The sequence below is a fragment of the Lycium ferocissimum genome, chromosome 3, assembly GCF_029784015.1.
Source record: "Lycium ferocissimum isolate CSIRO_LF1 chromosome 3, AGI_CSIRO_Lferr_CH_V1, whole genome shotgun sequence".
Taxonomy (NCBI): Eukaryota; Viridiplantae; Streptophyta; class Magnoliopsida; order Solanales; family Solanaceae; genus Lycium; species Lycium ferocissimum.
In genome coordinates, this window is record NC_081344.1 from 36,683,485 (window position 1) to 36,703,000 (window position 19,516).

At 37.5% G+C, this 19,516-nt stretch overlaps 1 protein-coding gene across 1 annotated transcript; it reads left to right on the forward strand.

Moving 5' to 3' along the window:
* Positions 1–17,713: 17,713 nt before the first annotated feature.
* Positions 17,714–18,589, forward strand: LOC132048866 (serine/threonine-protein phosphatase 7 long form homolog). Its single transcript, XM_059439552.1, has 3 exons — positions 17,714–18,046; positions 18,135–18,302; positions 18,449–18,589. Exons 1-3 carry the CDS (start codon positions 17,714–17,716, stop codon positions 18,572–18,574), a joined length of 627 nt encoding a protein of 208 aa, XP_059295535.1. The 3' UTR covers positions 18,575–18,589.
* The last annotated feature ends 927 nt before the right edge of the window (positions 18,590–19,516 follow it).

Below are 19,516 nucleotides of genomic sequence, written 5' to 3' on the forward strand. Positions count from 1 at the left end.
ATGTGTTATTAATAACAAATTTAATATCATTTATAAAGGCAAATATTTTTAATTTTTTTTTAATTTTAATTTTAATTTTTTTATAATTAAATTTTATTTTTTAAAATCAAACTAATTTGTATAATTACATTTGTGCAACCGAACGAGACGCTTGTAATTACCGCGTATTCGTTATGATGACAAACAAACAATTCGTTATTTTATGTGTTAGCTTTAATCAAACAAAAACAAATATTTAATTAAATTCTTTCATGAAAAATATTTAAAATTGTTTTTCTAGTCAAATATTACTAATTGTAAACGACCCTTAATATTATATTTTTCTAATTTAATACGTAAAAGCACTTTTAGGAAAGTTTCGCCTAACAAAATATTTTTTTAGCAAATATTAAAAAAAGCACTTATCAAATGAATTGTCCAAACACAATCTCTTTTTTCTCCAAGATTACTCCTCTAAATTCTATTTTGACTCAAAATAAGTAATATTAGAAGTTTAATTTGTTCAAACACCCCATAACAAAATTAATGATATTATAATTGTTATTATATAAGTATTACATGTAAGTTCCAATGATAATTAAAAGAAGAATTGAATCATATCTAATTGATAATAAGTAACTATACTTAATTATATAAAATTTAAACAATTATAAGCTTGTACTACTTATATTGTACGATTAACTATAAATGTTTAATGTAGAAGAGAAAAAAAGTTATAACGATATGGTCCTTTTTTTAATAACTTATTAATTATCATAAATCAAATTATACACAATTAAGAATTGAAAATTTAATATAATACACATAGAGGAAAGGCATCTTATCTCTTGTGATTATTATTTGACGTTTGTAACACTTAAGTGATCTCATTATTTTCAATTTTTTTTTTCAAAAATGAATGTCAATAAATTAATATTATTAACATAAGAGTGTATAACGAATGTAACTAGTATAACCAGTTTCATATTAATGAAAGTATTACAGGTAAGTTCTAAGTATAATTAAAATAAATATAAAACTATCTTAACTAAATTTGAATAACGACAATATCAAATTAACTATGTCCCATGCCATGATATATATTTACATTGATCACTAATTATATTCAATTTAAATAATCATAAATGTTATGGATTTAATGATCTTATACTATTTTAATAACTTAATAATTATTGTAAAACTAATTATATACTACAAGTAAGAATTTAATATAGTTGAAATATGAGTATATACAAAACTAACAATATCATCTAGGTTAATATTTAAGTTTTCTTTAAACGTAAATTCTTACTTATATATGTTACGATTACTTTCATTTACTCCTACTTATTTATAGGAGGTTGTGTAACTGTGTATTAATTAAGAGGTAAAAGAAAGCAAAATATAGTACTACTAGTAAATTCAGTATGTAAAATGGATGCAAAGCCCAATTCGCCAAAATAAAAACCTCAAAACCTAATCTTCATCCTTCTCACATCTTCTACCTCGCCAGTCCCCATACCCCCTCTACTACTTTCTCGTAAGTCGATGCTTCTCCCTTTCAATTTGAACAGAGCAAATCAACTAAAAATCTTATCAAAATGTGTTCATTTTGTTTGCTTTATTTATTGTTTTGCGTTTTCCCTTTTATTCAAAATCAAAGAAATCCTCAAGATTTAACCTTTGCACAACTTTCCGATAATTCTCATTCGAAAACTTAGATGCAGCACCTGATAATCCTTCAACTATACCTCCATCCTTGTCCAACGCAAGAGTTGTTTCTAATTGTCGATCAACGGCTCCCATTAGCCTATGACGAGTTCGATTGAGACCATCGCATATACAACTTTAACACCTCCACATACCACCCATTATGAAAATGCCCACGAATCAACACTCTTGGTTTCAACAATTCCCTCTATCATCACTAACCTCAAAGATGCCAAGCGAACCCACGAACACACTTTACAAGTGAATGAACACTCTTTGTCTATTCACTAGACTTCACTTATCACAAGTAATCTTGCAACTTTGATTTCGATCGAGAAAACCATTCCGAAAGAATTCTCAACCACTAATTCTATTACGCTATCACAATACTAATCAAATTTAAGCCAACTCCACATTTCATAGCCTATACAATATGTGCACACGCACACTTTGCGGCTTTATCTCATAAACGCGTCGGATACCAATCATTCCGTTCCTATAGTGGAAATTGATCTATACGAGCATTTTTTTTTTCTTACGCCTTTTTGTCACATCCTCACAATAACACTCTTACCAAAAATAAGAACTCTTACTTTGCTATACGCTTCCTAAAACCGATCATATCATCGAACAAATCGCTCTTATTAAGCCATAAATGCACTCTTGCCCCTTTCGAAAAACCCAATACTATAAATATGGAGATCCTATGACCCTATGAATCGCCTCTCCCATCTCTTCAACCAACCTCACAATAACGAGCCTAACCACGACTCCGACTGAAACCATAGGTCATATCTAGAAGCGAACTTAGTCACGCATCTAAATTAGGACAACACAACTCGTCTTGTACCACATGTCGGAAACAACCGTTCGCGCAAGAATTTAAGGATGAGTTCCCATCATCGGGAGAAGGTAAAACGAAGTTCGGATACCAATTGGGATCAACTAGATACCAATTTGAATGAAGTAGCACGAAATAATGAAAGAATCGAAGTTTCCTAGATGTCCCATAGCCTCCCAATTATAAGTGTGGCGCGCAACACACCCATAAGTAGGACTCTACTAGACATTGCTCTTGTACTTATAGACCGGGTAACCTAAGCTCTGATACCAACTTTCATGATTTTATGCATGCGATTCATGTTCGTCAAGTTACAACCATACTTCAACATCAACACATATAACCCCATAACTACCATCATGTTCCAACATCAACACACCTTATTTCATGCATACAACTTATATTCACACATCTACATGACCCATGGGGGACCCGCGAAGTCCATGTACCACTCGCTCCGGAATATAACCTCGGATCACGAGCACACTCTCACGATCCCGGCAAAGACCTCGGGCATCGGACACTCCATCGTTCCCGGCAAGAAACCTCGGGCAACAAACACTCATCAATCTCCGGCAGAAACCTCGGAGTCTCTCTGTCACTCTCAATCTCCGGCAAAAACCTCGGAGTCTCTCAATCACTCTCCTCACCATTAATCATAACAATAATAATAAAGACATGTCATGCATGATATCGATCTCAACAATATCATCAATATATAGTCAACCAATACAAGTCATATTATTGTTACCATTTCTTTACACACGGTGAGTGAGCTAGTATGTGACAGAGATACGAACAGGTGATATCATAGAAAATAACACATATGGCGACAAGCCCACATAGCAACTAACAAGCCAATCTAACTGGAAATCACCTCTACTTCATGCCCGAAGGCCTATATGCTGTCCCCGTCACTTTCGACAACTACATACGATTCTCTAATCAGAGTCTAACTAAAGTAGACCGTAACCACCTCAATGCCGGAGCGGATGCCACGAACAATCAAGCTAATGTCTTCCCTTTGCGTAGAGCCTCTGAACGATCAAAATCTATAAAATATGCGATCTACGTTAGAATACGACTCTAAGGACACCCATACTGCTATATTTATATTCTAAACAGCCCACATTCATGACATGCAATATTGATTCACATACGGCTACGACATTCTCAAGTTACTTCTAATAGTTTGTAGCTTTGACGTTTGTATGTCACAACTTATAACATTCCATCCAACACACAATATGGTGTATACTCTTAACTTATAATTATTCTTTCTAACTTAATGAAAGCATAAGTCCAAAACAGTCCACTATCACAACATGTCCAAAACAGTCCCTAACCGACAACATAACGATGTTCGGAATTCTTGCAAATGTTTACGAACATACTAAGCCAACCACATGTGATTTTTATACATCATTTCATGTCTTCTTTTCATATAATTTCAGTAAGTTACGACCAGCTATCCACACGTGAAGTACAACATCAATTCATACGCAACTACGCTATATCGTCATTTTTATAACCCTTATAACAACTCACAAATGACTTTAGTTTCAACTCCAACCATTAAACACCTTCATTTCCATCATAAATTTCATGATAATGACAATCAAAATATCAAGTAAAAACAGTTCACTAACTTCTTCTTCAAAACAATACACACACGGCTACACCATGCTTCAACATCACTCACATAAAATCATAGATTCAACCATTTTCATACTAACATAACTTCACTTTTAACCTTCTAATTCTTTTCATTCTTTTTACCATGAGATCTATGATAGTAACAACTATATTTATTAAAGAAAATCAGTCCATTAAATTCACCAAAAACAGTCCTACGACTAACTAACATTCCAACACCAACTTTCATGATTTGATGCATGCGATTCATGTTCGTCAAGTTACAATCATACTTCAACATCAACCCATATAACTCCATAACTATTACCATGTTCCAACATCAACACACCTTATTTCATGCATACAACTTATATTCACACATCTACATCACCCTTAATACATGAAAAGAAAGTTAGATCTTACCTTGACCACTTGAATTCTTTACTTGGCTAGAGTTGGTGACTTGAGATGAAAATGGTTCTTGTTGCTCCAAAGACTATCTTCACGTTTTAGGGACCTTCTAAAGGGTTGAAACACCTTGGAAAATAATTTTTGGATCAAGACTCAAAGAGCTCAAAATCAGCCAATGTGGCCGAGAGCTTTCTCTCTCTAGAATTAGGTTTTCTTTCTTTGTGTTGTGTAGTTGAAATGAATTGTGATGGCTGATATCTTAGTCATTATTTTGTTAAATTATGATGCCTACAAGTTGGATACAACACATGCTCCATTCATGACATTGAGCACTCAATTAATTTTACACAAAATTTCAATATTTTCTTCACAACTTTCGGCCAAGAGCCTCCTTGGCCGACCCCTTGCTCTCCTTTCTTCTTTCTTTTCCATTGTTTACAAGACAATCTTAGGTGTGTTGAATGATTCATGCACCACCCTTTGTCTATTGTAATCATGCCAAGATGGATGAGCAATATTTAATGTGTAATGATCCCTCCACCATGTTATGTCCTCTTAAAACAATGTATACTTTCATAAAGTAGTGGATGCTCAAATATTCAATTGTATGCTTCAACTTTTTCTCCTCAATTCTTCAGCCCTATGGCCGAATGTATCATGTAAGTTTCTTCCAAATTTAATTTTCCATAATATGTTGAAAATGTAGTGGATGAATCAACATTTAATTTCACACTTGTATGTCTTCCATTTGCCTTATTTTAGATGACTAGAGTCATCCTTTTTACCTTGGATGTTGAGGCTCTTGTTGGCTTATTATTGTCACCAATTTTTACTTAACACCACACTTAAGTAATTCCTAATCTCCAATAACATTTTTATACTAAGTAAATCCGAGGTTTCTATCTCACGTTGATTCTTTCGCGAATTTCTCGACGTATAAAATACGGGGTCTAAAATTCTTGTCAATTAAATAACCGAATCACCGGTTATCGCAAGCTATAGATACCAAAATTAGACCACAAAAAGGGTGTTTTAGAGATGTTAGGCATAAAAGTGCTAAATGACCAAACGGGTCGTTACATTAGATACCAATCAAACAATCGCTCGTCCTCGAGCGTCTAGGGTAAAGGTGGAGAAAAGAGGTGTTCGTCGAACAACTGAGGATATCTACTCCGCATATCTGCCTCGGTCTCCCAAGTGGCCTCCTCCACCGGACGGTGCTTCACCGCACCTTGGACCGAAGCAATATCTTTGGTCCTTAACCTTTAACTTGTCTATCTAGGATTGCTAAGGCTCTTCCTCGAAGGATAGATTCCGATCTAATAATACCGAATCACCGAATGATATAAGACCCGTTTGAATGGTACTTCTTTAGCATGGAAACATGGAATACCGGATGAACATTTGCCAAACCTGGTGGTAACGCCAACTCATAAGCCACCTCGCCAACACGACGAAGAATCTCAAAAGGGCCAATAAACCTCGGGCTCAACTTACCTTTCTTCCCAAATCGCATCACACCCTTCATGGGTGAAACCTTCAATAGGACCTGCTCACCAACCATGAACTCCATATCACGAACCTTCCGGTCAGCATACTCTTTCTGCCTACTCTGAGCTGCTAGAAGCTTTCCCTGAATAAGCTTCACCTTATCCAAGGACTCTCTTAGCAAATCTGTACCCCAAGGTCGAACCTCAAAAGCATCGAACCACCCAATAGGAGAACGACACCTCCTACCATATAAAGCCTCGAATGGCGCCATATCAATACTGGAATGGTAGCTATTATTGTATGCGAACTCCCAAGGGTAAAAATTTGTCCCAATGACCACCAAAATCAATAACACACGCCCTCAACATATCCTCAAGCACCTGAATAGTCCTCTCGGACTGACCATCTGTCTGCGGGTGGAACGCGGTGCTAAAATCTAACTGAGTCCCCAGTTCTTTTTGCAAAGTCCTCCAGAAATGGGAAGAACCGAGTGCCTCGTCGAAAATGATGGAAATAGGAACCCCGTGCAATCGCACTACATCCCGGATGTAGATCCTGGCCAACTTCTCCGCATTATAAGTAGTCTGAACCGGAATGAAGTGTGCGGACTTAGTCAACCTATCCACGATAACCCAAATCGAATCAAACTTACCCAGAGTCTTCGGAAGACCAACTACGAAATCCATGGCGATCCTTTCCCATTTCCACTCGGGAATGGGCATTCTCTGAAGCATGCCACCTGGTCTCTGGTGCTCATACTTAACCTTCGTCGGCAATTCGAACGCGTGCAACAAACTCCACAATGTCTCTCTTCATTCTACCCCACCAATAGTGTTGCCTCAAGTCACGATACATCTTTGTTGCTCTGGATGAATGGAGTATTTGGAACTATGAGCCTCCTTCAAGATTAACGGAATCAAATCACCAACTCTAGGTACGCAAATGCGCCCTTTAATCCTCAAAATACCCTCATCATCAAGAATAGCCTCCTTGGCTTCTCCACTTAGCACCTTATCCCGAATCTTACACAATTTTACATCTTCAAACTGCTGGGCCCTAATCTGCTCCAAAAGAGATGACCTCGCCTCCACACAAGCTAGAACCTTACCAGGTTCTGAAATATCGAGTCTCACCATACTATTAGCCAAACATTGCACCTCCATGGCTAAAGGACGCTCTTCCGCAATCAAACGCGCCAAGCTACCCATACTCATTGCCTTTCGGCTCAACGCATCAGCTACCACATTTGCTTTTCCCGGATGATAAAGAATGGTAATATCATAGTCTTTAAGCAACTCCATCCATCTACGTGCCTTGAATTTAGATCCCCGATTAAACACATCGAAGACTACGGTGATCCGTGAACACCTCACAATGGACTCCATACAAGTAATGTCTCCGGATCTTCAATGCGAAGACTACGCAGCCAACTCTAAGTCATGAGTGGGGTAGTTTTCTCGTGAACCTTTAGGCGTCTCGAAGCATACGCGATCACCCTACCCTCTTGCATCAACACACAACCCAAGCCAATCCGAGAAGCATCACAATAAACAAGAAAGTCCTTTCCCCTTCATAGGGTAAAGCCAAAATCGGAAATTATTGCCAAGTCAATAAAGCCTTGAGCTTTTGAAAGCTCTCTTCACACTCATCGGACCACTGGAAAGGCACATTCTTTTGAGTCAACCTAGTCAAATGGGAAGCAATAGATGAAAACCCCTTCACAAATCGATGATAATAACTCGCAAGGCCCACGAAGCTCCGAATTTAAAGCCACCGACGTAGGCACTGCCCAATCTTTAACCGCTTCAATCTTCTTGGGATCAACCATAATCCCATCTTTGGACACAACATGTCCCAAAAATGCTACGGAACTGAGCCAGAACTCACACTTGGAAAACTTGGCATATAATTTCTTCTCTTTCAACAAGCCAAGCACGATCCTCAGGTGCTCCTCGTGATCTTTCTTACTCCGAGAGTACACCAAGATGTCATCAATAAACACGATCACGAATGAATCCAAGTATGGCTTGAAGATCCCATTCATCAAATTCATGAATCTTTGCGCGGGGCATTAGTAAGCCCGAAAGACATCACCAAGAACTCATAATGACCATAACGGAGTCCTAAAAGCGGTCTTCGGAATATCCTCCGCTCGAATCTTCAAGCGATGATAGTTCGTCCTCAAATCAATCTTAGAAAAGATCGATGCTCCGAAGCTGGTCAAATAAGTCATCAATGCGGGGTATTGGATACTTATTTCGATTGTAACTTTGTTCAATTGCCGATAATCGATACACATCCGCATGGTACCATCCTTCTTCTTCACGAATAGAACAGGAGCACCCCAAGGAGAGATGCTGGGTCTAATAAATCCTTTGCTCAACAAGTCTTGCAACTGCTCCTTCAACTCTCTCAACTCCGCCGGAGCCATCCGATATGGTGGAATAGAAATAGGTCGGTGCTCGGCTCCAAGTCAATGCAAAAGTCAATATCTCGATCGGGTGGCATTCCGGGTAAATCCGTAGGGGAAAACCTCTCGAGAACTCACAAACCACCGGCGTGACTCTAGGGAAGGAGTGTCCACACTAGTATCCCGAATATGAGCCAAATATGCTAAACACCCCTTATCCACTAATTTCTTTGCCCGAATAAATGATATGATTTTCTTAGGGGCTGGACTAGGAGTACCCTTCCACTCTAATCGCGGAATACCTGGCATGGCTAACGTATTTGTCTTGGCGTGACGACTAAAATAGCATGATAGGGAGATAACCGATCCATCCCCAAAATAATATCAAAATCCACCATATCCAAAATAACCAAGTCTACCCACGTATCATAACCCATGAATGTGACTACACAAGACCTATAGACCCGATCTACTATCACCGAATCTCCGACAGGAGTAGAGACACGAATAGGTACATCAAGCATATCACAAAGCATATCCAGACCCGTGGAGAAATAAGTGGACACATAAGAGAAAGTAGAACCCGGATCAAATAAGACAGAAGCTGATTGGTGACAAACCGAGATAATACCTGTGATAACCGCATTAGAGGCCTCGGCCTCTGGTCTACCCGGAAAGGCATAGAAATGGGAACGCCCACCTTCGGACTGTGTGCCTCCACGACCACCACGGACTGCCTGAGATCCTCCTCTCACTGACTGAGCGCTTCCCCTACCGCATCGATGACCACCAACGCTGGGCCGATGGCCACCTCTCGCTCGATCGCGAACCCCCTTTATTAGAATATCCTCCTCCTCTAGGGCGGTCTTTGGAGGCCTAGATGTTTGAACTCTAGAACCTTACTGGATCTAGGACACTCTCTTGCGAAATGCCCCGTCTCACCACACTCAAAACATGCTCTTACCGAGGCCATAGGCCGCCGAATTGTCATAGAATAACCGAAGAATACCCCCTTCGAAGGTCGAGAGTAAGAACCTCGGGAAGTACGCAAATCGATAATTATGCCCGCTATTTCATGAAGAACCACTTTGCTTCTCGCACTGTAGTGATGACCGGATGGGGCGGCTGGGGGATGATGACGAACCTTGTCATGGCGTCCCCCACCTCCTAAATAGGACCTTTGAAACTATCAAATCCACGAGTTTTCTTGTCGCCACCCCCACTATGTGCCCGACCCATCTCGACTCAACCCTCCTAGCATGCTCTACTAACTTGCGAAATGAGGCCCCGAGGCCTCTATCAGCTAAGGTCGCCGGCCGATAAAGCGAAAGGTCCAAACCCTTCACAAATCTCCTCACTCTCTCGGCCTGAATTTAGAAGTAATGGGTCGCATAACGGGACAAAGCGAGATTCAGTCTCGATCGCAACCGACCGTTCCACACCGTTGCTCCAATGTCGAAAATTCATCCTTCTTTGTTGTCTCTCAAAGTACGAGGGACATACTTCTCCCAACAACACGATAGAATCGGGTCCGAGGTCAAAGGTGGCAAGCCAACCGGTCGACACTCCATTTACCGGCTTAGCATCCCCAACTAGTCGGAAAGAAACATAATATATATATATGAGACTCCATATATATACCCAATATTATGAAGCATCTCATGGCGCCTAACAATAAACTCATACGCATCTTCCCCGGGAGTTGGAACCAGGGGGAGACATTTTGGTAAACCCTCGAACAATTTTCGTTCCTACAAGGTCAATCGGCCCATGTACCGGCCTTAGAGCAAAATCAAATACGGGAGTAGCATCGATTCGGGGCGTGTGACAATATCCCCCGATGTCCGAAATCTTGGGGCAATCGTAGCATATGGAGTATGACCTCCCACTATCGCGAGCCATAACGGAGCAACCGGAATCATTCGCCCGAGCCAAAGCGTCAAAGTATCCCAACACTCGAAACACGGCCCACGAAAATCGGGAGTAGCGGCGACCTCGGGCGGTGTCTCGGAGCCCCTAATCTTTCGTCCGGAATATTGTCAAGCTCCGGAGTCAACTCTATGTCAGGGTCCTGAGCAGGTGCTGGTGCTTGGTTCCTATTCGGAATAGCTACACGGCCTCTCCTTCAACTCTAGACGTCCCACATGATCCCATACGGACGGACATTAGGCTCGGGCAACGGGTATAGATGCGGGTGCGGTGCGAGTGCTAAAGGTGGTGCGGGCTCTCGGCCTCCGAGAATTCGATCGCGTCCTTACCATGCCGAGCGAACATGGAGAAATGAGGTTAAGATACCAATCGAACAATCTCGCACGAAAAAGAATGAACCTAGATACCAATCGGATTGAACTAGCACGAAATGAGAAAAGAAGTGGAGTGTTTCCTAAATGTCCTATAGCCTCTCGAGGATGGGTACGGACGTCTACGTACCAATCCGCAAGACTCTACTAGACATTGCTCTTGTCACTAAAATTAACCCAAGCTTTGATACCAACTACTAGACGCTCGAGGACGAGCGATTGTTTGATTGGTATCTAATGTAACGACCCGTTTGGTCGTTTAGCACTTTTATGCCTAATATCTCTAAAACACCCTTTTTGTGGTCTAATTTTGGTATCTATAGCTTGCGATAACCGGTGATTCGGTTATTTAATTGACAAGAATTTTAGACCCCGTATTTTATACGTCGAGTGATTCGCGAAAGAATCAACGTGAGATAGAAACCTCGGATTTACTTAGTATAAAAATGTTATTGGAGATTAGGAATTACTTAAGTGTGGTGTTAAGTAAAAATTGGTGACAATAATAAGCCAACAAGAGCCTCAACATCCAAGGTAAAAAGGATGACTCAAGTCATCTAAAATAAGGCAAATGGAAGACATACAAGTGTGAAATTAAATGTTGATTCATCCACTACATTTTCAACATATTGTGGACAATTAAATTTGGAAGAAACTTACATGTTACATTCGGCCATAGGGCTGAAAATTTTGAGGAGAAAAAGTTGAAGCATACAATTGAATATTTGAGCATCCACTACTTTATGAAAGTATACATTGTTTTAAGAGGACACAACATGGTGGAGGGATCATTTCACATTTAATATTGCTCATCCATCTTGGCATGATTACAATAGACAAAGGGTGGTGCATGAATCATTCAACACACCTAAGATTGTCTTGTAAACAATTGAAAAGAAAGAAGAAAGGAGAGACAAGGGGGTCGGCCAAGGAGGCATATGGCCGAAAGTTGTGAGAAAAATTGAAATTTTGTGTAAAGTTAATTGAGTGCTCAATGTCATGAGTGGAGCATGTGTTGTATCCAACTTGTAGGCATCATAATTTAACAAAATAATGACTAAGATATCAGCCATCACAATTCATTTCAACTACACAACACAAAGAAAGAAAACCTAGAGATAGAGAGAGAAAGCTCTCGGCCACATTGGCTGATTTTGAGCTCTTTGAGTCTTGATCAAAAAATTATTTTCCAAGGTGTTTCAACCCTTTAGAAGGTCCCTAAAACGTGAAGATAGTCTTTGGAGCAACAAGAACCATTTTCATCTCAAGTCACCAACTCTAGCCAAGTAAAGAATTCAAGTGGTCAAGGTAAGATCTAACTTTCTTTTCATGTATTAAGGGTGATGTAGATGTGTGAATATAAGTTGTATGCATGAAATAAGGTGTGTTGATGTTGGAACATGGTAATAGTTATGGAGTTATATGGGTTGATGTTGAAGTATGATTGTAACTTGACGAACATGAATCGCATGCATCAAATCATGAAAGTTGGTGTTGGAATGTTAGTTAGTCGTAGGGACTGTTTTTGGTGAATTTAATGGACTGATTTTCTTTAATAAATATAGTTGTTACTATCATAGATCTCATGGTAAAAAGAATGAAAAGAATTAGAAGGTTAAAGGTGAAGTTATGTTAGTATGAAAATGGTTGAATCTATGATTTTATGTGAGTGATGTTGAAGCATGGTGTAGCCGTGTGTGGACTGTTTTGGGAAGAAGTTAGTGAACTGTTTTTACTTGATATTTTGATTGTCATTATCATGAAATTTATGATGGAAATGAAGGTGTTTAATGGTTGGAGTTGAAACTAAAGTCATTTGTGAGTTGTTATAAGGATTATAAAAATGACGATATAGCGTAGTTGCGTATGAATTGATGTTGTACTTATCGTGTGGATAGCTGGTCGTAACTTACTGAAATTATATGAAAAGAAGACATGAAATGATGTATAAAAATCACATGTGGTTGGCTTAGTATGTTCGTAAACATTTGCAAGAATTCCGAACATCGTTATGTTGTCGGTTAGGGATTGTTTTGGACATGTTGTGGTAGTGGACTGTTTTGGACTTATGCTTTCATTAAGTTGGAAAGAATAATTATAAGTTAAGAGTATACACCATATTGTATGTTGGATGGAATGTTATAAGTTGTGACATACAAACGTTAAAGCTACAAACTAATAAAAGTAACTTGAGCTTGTCCCCTCTCTCTCCTCTAGGTTTTCTTTCTTTGTTGTGAAGTTGAAAATAAATGTAATGGCTGATTCCTTAGTCATTATTTGGTTAAATGTGATTGGTTTAGATACAAGAGAAAACATGCCTAAACATCTAGAAAGTTGGACACAACACATGCTCCCTCATGACATTAGCACTCAATTAACTTTACACAAAATTTCCATATTTTTCTACAACTTTCGCTATAGGCCTTCGGAAGCTTGGCCGAAGCTTTGTGAAAGTTTCCTCTTTTCTTCTTTCCTTTCAATTGTTTACAAGACAATCTTATGTGTGTTGAATGATTCATGCACCACCCTTTGTCTATTGTAATCATGCCAAGATGGATGAGCAATATTAAATGTGAAATGATCCCTCCACCATGTTATGTCCTCCTAAAACAATGTATACTTTCATAAAGTAGTGGATGCTCAATTATTCAATTGTATGCTTCAACTTTTTCTCCTCAAAATTCTTCAGCCCTATGGCCGAATGTAACATGTAAGTTTCTTCCAAATTTAATTGTCCACAATATGTTGAAAATGTAGTGGATGAATCAACATTTAATTTCACACTTGTATGTCTTCCATTTGCCTTATTTTAGATGACTTGATTTCATCCTTTTTACCTTGGATGTTGAGGCTCTTGTTGGCTTATTATTGTCACCAATTTTTACTTAACACCACACTTAAATAATTCCTAATCTCCAATAACATTTTTATACTAAGTAAATCCGAGGTTTCTATCTCACGTTGATTCTTTCGCGAATCACTCGACGTATAAAATACGGGGTCTAAAATTCTTGTCAATTAAATAACCGAATCACCGGTTATCGCAAGCTATAGATACCAAAATTAGACCACAAAAGGGTGTTTTAGAGATATTAGGCATAAAAGTGCTAGGCACCAAACAGTGTCGTTACATAAACTGGTGTGAGCAACATCATAAGTGATAGAAGACAATTCCCAATATTAAACGACAACCATGTTTGAATGGTTAATCTCAACATAATTGGATCTATTTTGTAATGATTTACCATGTTATTCATTGTTGTAAAATTGACTTAGAAATGTAACAAGAAAGTATTTGCCTTCTGCTAATTACGACATACCGAAAGCAGGGATACCTAGACACTGACAGAAATATAAAGACCAAAACAAAAATTGTCATCTACTTTATATATATATATATATATATATATATATATATATATATATATATAGGGGCTTACTCTTAACATTTTAATTTTTGTTTTTTTTTTCTTAACTTTTATTGTTAATTGTTAATGAAATTATTTACTTCAATTCAGATGCAGAGCCATGATTTGGAGTTTATGGGTTCTGAATTTTATTTTTAAGTTATTCGGTACTAATTAATAATCTATAGACAAATACAAAGTTTGTGAACCAAAACTACCAGATTCAATAGAAATCGTCGTTGACACCTATTTTGCCCTTATCTTGAACTCATTTAAGATTTTAGTAATGTATTTTATTTTACGTATATTAACAAAACTCATCTTTTTATCTTTTAGAATCATCTAATACAACAATAAATATTCCAATAACTTTAAATCTATACTACAGTATTTATAACCTTAGTTTAGAATATTTACACAAATTAACCTAGTGATCCTAAAATTAGTAAATAATAATTAAAATGCATTAATAAAGTAAAAGATTTTTAAAACTATCTTTGAAAATGATTTTAGGATAGATTGTTAAATGCACATATGACTTCACTAAAAAAAAAAAAAGCAAAATATTGAAAGTTTAAGGATAAAAGATATTTTAATACCTAATGAATGCTTCAGTTGCAAAAGAAAATTTGGCTCCAAATTTTTTACAAGAACGTATAAGGACAAATATATATTCTCTCCATCACAAAATATAAGGGCAATTTGATCAAGCTAAATAGGGTTAGATTAATTTAATATTTTAAAATTAAAATTTAGAAATTCAAAAAATATACAGAAAATACTATAAATTGCAATTCTCCAATCAATATAATCTAAGGATTCTTAAAATATTTGTTAAAATTTATGTAATTTGACTCTCGAAAAGTGAAACGTGACAAATATTTTTTGTTAAAGGAGCAAAAAGAAATTAACAAAAAGTCTAACCAGAAAAGAATTTTTTTCTAAAATTTTGTAGAAGTTTTACAATTTTACAACAACACAAGAATAATAATATTAAAAGTAACCTAACAAAGTTTAACAAGAGATCACAAAAATCAAACAACTCACCAATTAGGAAGGTCCATGTGGGAGTTGTATTAAGAAATTAATGAGGGCATAAAGTGGGAACATGCAAAGCAAAGGTGATTGTTGCAAGAATCCGGAACTAAAATGACCCAAAAAAAAATATTTTGAATCAAAATACCCCAATAAAAAAAAATAAAAAAAGGTTACATAACTACCTTTTTTACTGCGCTAAAACACATAACCGTGACGGAGCTGTTAAGTGCTTTAATACTGCGCTAAATCAAAGTTTCTCTCACCTATAGCGCAGTATATCACCCAACATAAAATCCCATCGGGTTCCACCACTGGTCCCTCCAGTGGCAAATTTTTTTTAAAAAAAAATGCCATTGGAAGCAATTTGAAGGTGGTCCCCACATCAAAAAACGTCATTTTCTATTAATTTTCGTCGGGAAAGTTTAAATTCTCGGTATATTCAAGTCAAGGAGCAAGATTCTAAGTTCGAATTATGGGAAAAAGTGGCGTACAACTCGATTAACACAACTCTACAAAAAATCTTCGATTAAGGTTTTCTACTATAAACTTTTGTTATTAATTTGTTATATACATTATATTGTACGCATGTTTAACATTTAATCATCGTTAATTTTCAAAAAAAAAATCAAAAGTTTTTTTTGTTTGTTTGATCGGACTAGGCAGTGGCTTTCGCCACAGTTCCGATTTTTTTTTTTTGTTTAATTCATTATTTGTTAAATGTTTATGAATTGTTAATTTGTTAAATGTTTATGAATTGTTAATTTGTTATATGTTTATGAGTTGTTAATTTGTTAATTGTTTATGAATTGTTAATTGTTAATTGTTAATGAATTATTATTTTGTTAATTGATTATTTGTTAAATATTGATTATGAATTAATTAGTTGTTAACTATTATTTATGAATTTAAAGAAGTTGATTGGTAATGAATTATTATTTTGTTAACATTTTGTTTGGATGATTGTTATGTATTGTTTCATAATGTATCGTATTGTGTTGTACTGTATAGGATCAAATCAGTCGTTACATAAAACAGGACCTTTCGTCGTTAGATAACAATGGATTTAACGATACGATACAATAAAATTAAAGTAACAATCAAAGCAAACATTGTATTTAAACTAACAACACAATATAATACAATAGGTAACAACCATCCAAACAAGTTGTAAATGATTATGAATTGTTAATCTATATTATTTTAAAAGCATGAATATATATGTTAAATAAAAAAAGATTATCTAAAAAAGAATATTTAAAGTTCTTCTTTTCATAAATACATAAGTTAACGATAAAAATGTAAAGTTTGTAGGAAAATCGACGAATATACTATTTTAGTCTAATTTTATCGTAGTTGTGTTGGCTATTTGGTCAACTAAAAATATATCACATATTCAAAATACAGTTCTAAACAAATATTACTGCTGAATTTCGATTCCCAAACTAATTAACTTAAAAGTCTTTGCCATCACATAATTCAAAACTAATTAACTTAAAAGTCTTTGCCATCACATATGTGTCCTTACTATCACATATTAAATTTACTGCACATTTAATATGACGAAAGTTATGTTGAAAATAATTATTTTTATTCCAATATTTGGTTGGAGAGTGAAAATAATTTTTGGAAAAGACTATCTAATAAAGATTTATACATTTAAAATAAATATTGTATTCAAGATGATAAGTAGATATTTTTTTTCCAAGTTGCTTATCAATAGAATATAAATAATATTATAAAAATCGACAAGAAATATTCGTGCAACGCACGTACATAGAGACTACATACCCCCAAAATATAGTAATCTCCTATTATGTTAATTATGCCATTGTTATTTTATTTATTTGTGAAATTGTTTATCCCATGTTAATTATTCACAAGATATAATACTACATAATTCACATATTCCCTATAAATTATTAATTAGTTAATATAATTTATCTTTCATTTCAAGAATAATGACTAATTTAGTTTGTACATACCGAACTCTTTCATGGATCCGAATGTTCCCCCTGGGCCCGATGATCACCCGGGGCCCGATGATCACCCGGGGTGCACTGTTCACCCGGGGCCTGCTGATAGATCAGTATTGTCTTTGCAAGACAATCATAGGTCAGAGTTATTATGGGCCGGTACTATAGGGATATCGACTAGGCTCCGTCCCCATAGGCTGCAGAGAGCGTGGACTTTTTTACACGAGCGCCCCCCACACCCTCGCGTCTTAGAGATATTGTTTCGAGGCGGCATCTATCATTGCGTGTCCGTTAGTTGGGTACAACATGATTGGGCGCTCATTACGGCCATGGTTGAGTGGTGGAGGCCGGAGACACATACCTTCCATCTTCGCACTGGTGAGGCCACGATTACACTTCAGGATGTGGAGGTCCTCTTTGGATTGCGGGTAGATGGAGAGCCACTATACACTCGGTACGAGCCTCCTCCTGGTCATACGTGGGTGATAGAGTTGACTAGGCTCACCACTTCATGCTTGATGTCGTGGCCCAGATATCGGGACAGAGTTGGGTTCGCCCTTAGTGCACTCTGCACTTATTTGGAGGGTCTGGATCCGGTTGTGGATGGCACCCAGCAGGATGATGTTGATCGTCATGCCCGTTTGTACCTGCTTATTATATTCGGGGGCATCTTGTTCCCGAACTCATCGGATGCCTTTGTCAGTTTACGTTATTTGCTTTTCTTGGAGCATCTGGACTGCTTGGGAGACTACAGTTGGGGCGGTGCTGTTTTGGCGTATCTTTACAGATGCCTGTGCCGAGCATCAATTGGTGCTGTCAGAGATGTATGTGGATTTTTTGCTCTTCTCCAGGTAATATTTTAAGTTTGCATTCCTTTAATGTAAACAAACCTCTTGAAACGACGACTAAAAAAATCGTATTTTCTAATATCGCTTACAGGTATGGGCGTGGGAGAGGATGCTGCCTTTTCAGCCCGTACCTAGGCATCACCTCGAGATTGACATGCCTTATGCCATGAGGTGGACATTGGGTTTTGACCGGGATGTGGATACGCACCACAGTATTCTTCCATTCCGGGACCAGCTTGATCACATGACGGACGATGCGGTAAAACTATTTAACTTTACATTATTAATTTAATTAAACGTCTTTTCTACTTGGTGATCACTGATTTATATATATATATATATATATATATATATATATATATATATATATATATATATATATATATATATATATATGTTATGCAGCTATTTATATGGACGTCGTACGCTGCTATATTAGACGGTTTGCCGGCCTTTAGTAGGACAGGTCAGGGGGTTTGGAGGTCGCGGTATCCATTGATACACCTGGACATCGTAGAGGACCACATGTAGGCGTGTCTTACGACAGTTTGGGTATACACAGAGCATACCCCCTGACGTCCGTCATGAGCTCCGACACTACCAGCGGGATGATCAGGCTGTCGCTGATGATGATTTTCTGGCTTTCATAGCTGTCTAGCTCCACCGTTGGAAGAACAGGTTGGGCACTTTAGCGGTGGTCGGCCATTTGACTCCCATTGAGGATTACATGCGCTGGTATCATCAGATCACACGCCGATTGATCGGCAACCCAGCTTTGCGTCCCGCTAGGGATGTAGGATACTCAGCACTCGCGGGGCAGTACGAGGCATTGGTAAGTTTATCGTATTTAGATTTATTTAATTGCATTAATTGTTACGTTTTAAAAAATAACTTTTTTTTTTTTTATTGTTGAACACAAATGCATCTGGTGGCCGTACAGCGATTACGCATCTTAGGGTTAGAGCATATGCCGTACCCCGGGCTTGCGGAGGCTTGCGTCGGAGATGGTACGGATATTCGAGGATGGTATCCGACAGGCAGGAGAGATTAGGCGCATGGAGGAGCCATTCGAGGCCGAGTATCCCGGCCCGGCCCCGGGGAGGAGGACCGAGTGCTCCCAGAGGAGGAGGTCGTGCTGCTAGAGGACGCCGTGCTACAAGAGGATTACAGCCCAGCATCTTTACCAGACCAACAGACAAACTACTAAGCAACCTTTAAGCAAATGTTAACCACATCAACTATACAAAATAAGTCAAACTCTATAAACAGCAACTAAACAACTTCTATACTAGCACAAGTAGCATTAATACATGTATTCAAACTATTTTCTATAAAAATAGTGACTTAAAACCATCTTTAAACCAGTCTAGTCAAGTTAATGCATAAAAATGCACTAAGGTAGCTACAACAAAACTGGGGATGCTCATAAATCACAGAACAATAATCAGGCAGTCATAAGATGGAAGGATAGCT

Coding starts and splice junctions, on each gene's coding strand:
- LOC132048866 (XM_059439552.1), top strand. CDS start 17,714: ATGTCGTGGCCCAGATATCGGGACAGAGTTGGGTTCGCCCTTAGTGCA. Junction 18,047..18,134: donor GATTTTTTGCTCTTCTCCAG/GTAATATTTTAA, acceptor TATCGCTTACAG/GTATGGGCGTGGGAGAGGAT. Junction 18,303..18,448: donor ATCACATGACGGACGATGCG/GTAAAACTATTT, acceptor TATGTTATGCAG/CTATTTATATGGACGTCGTA.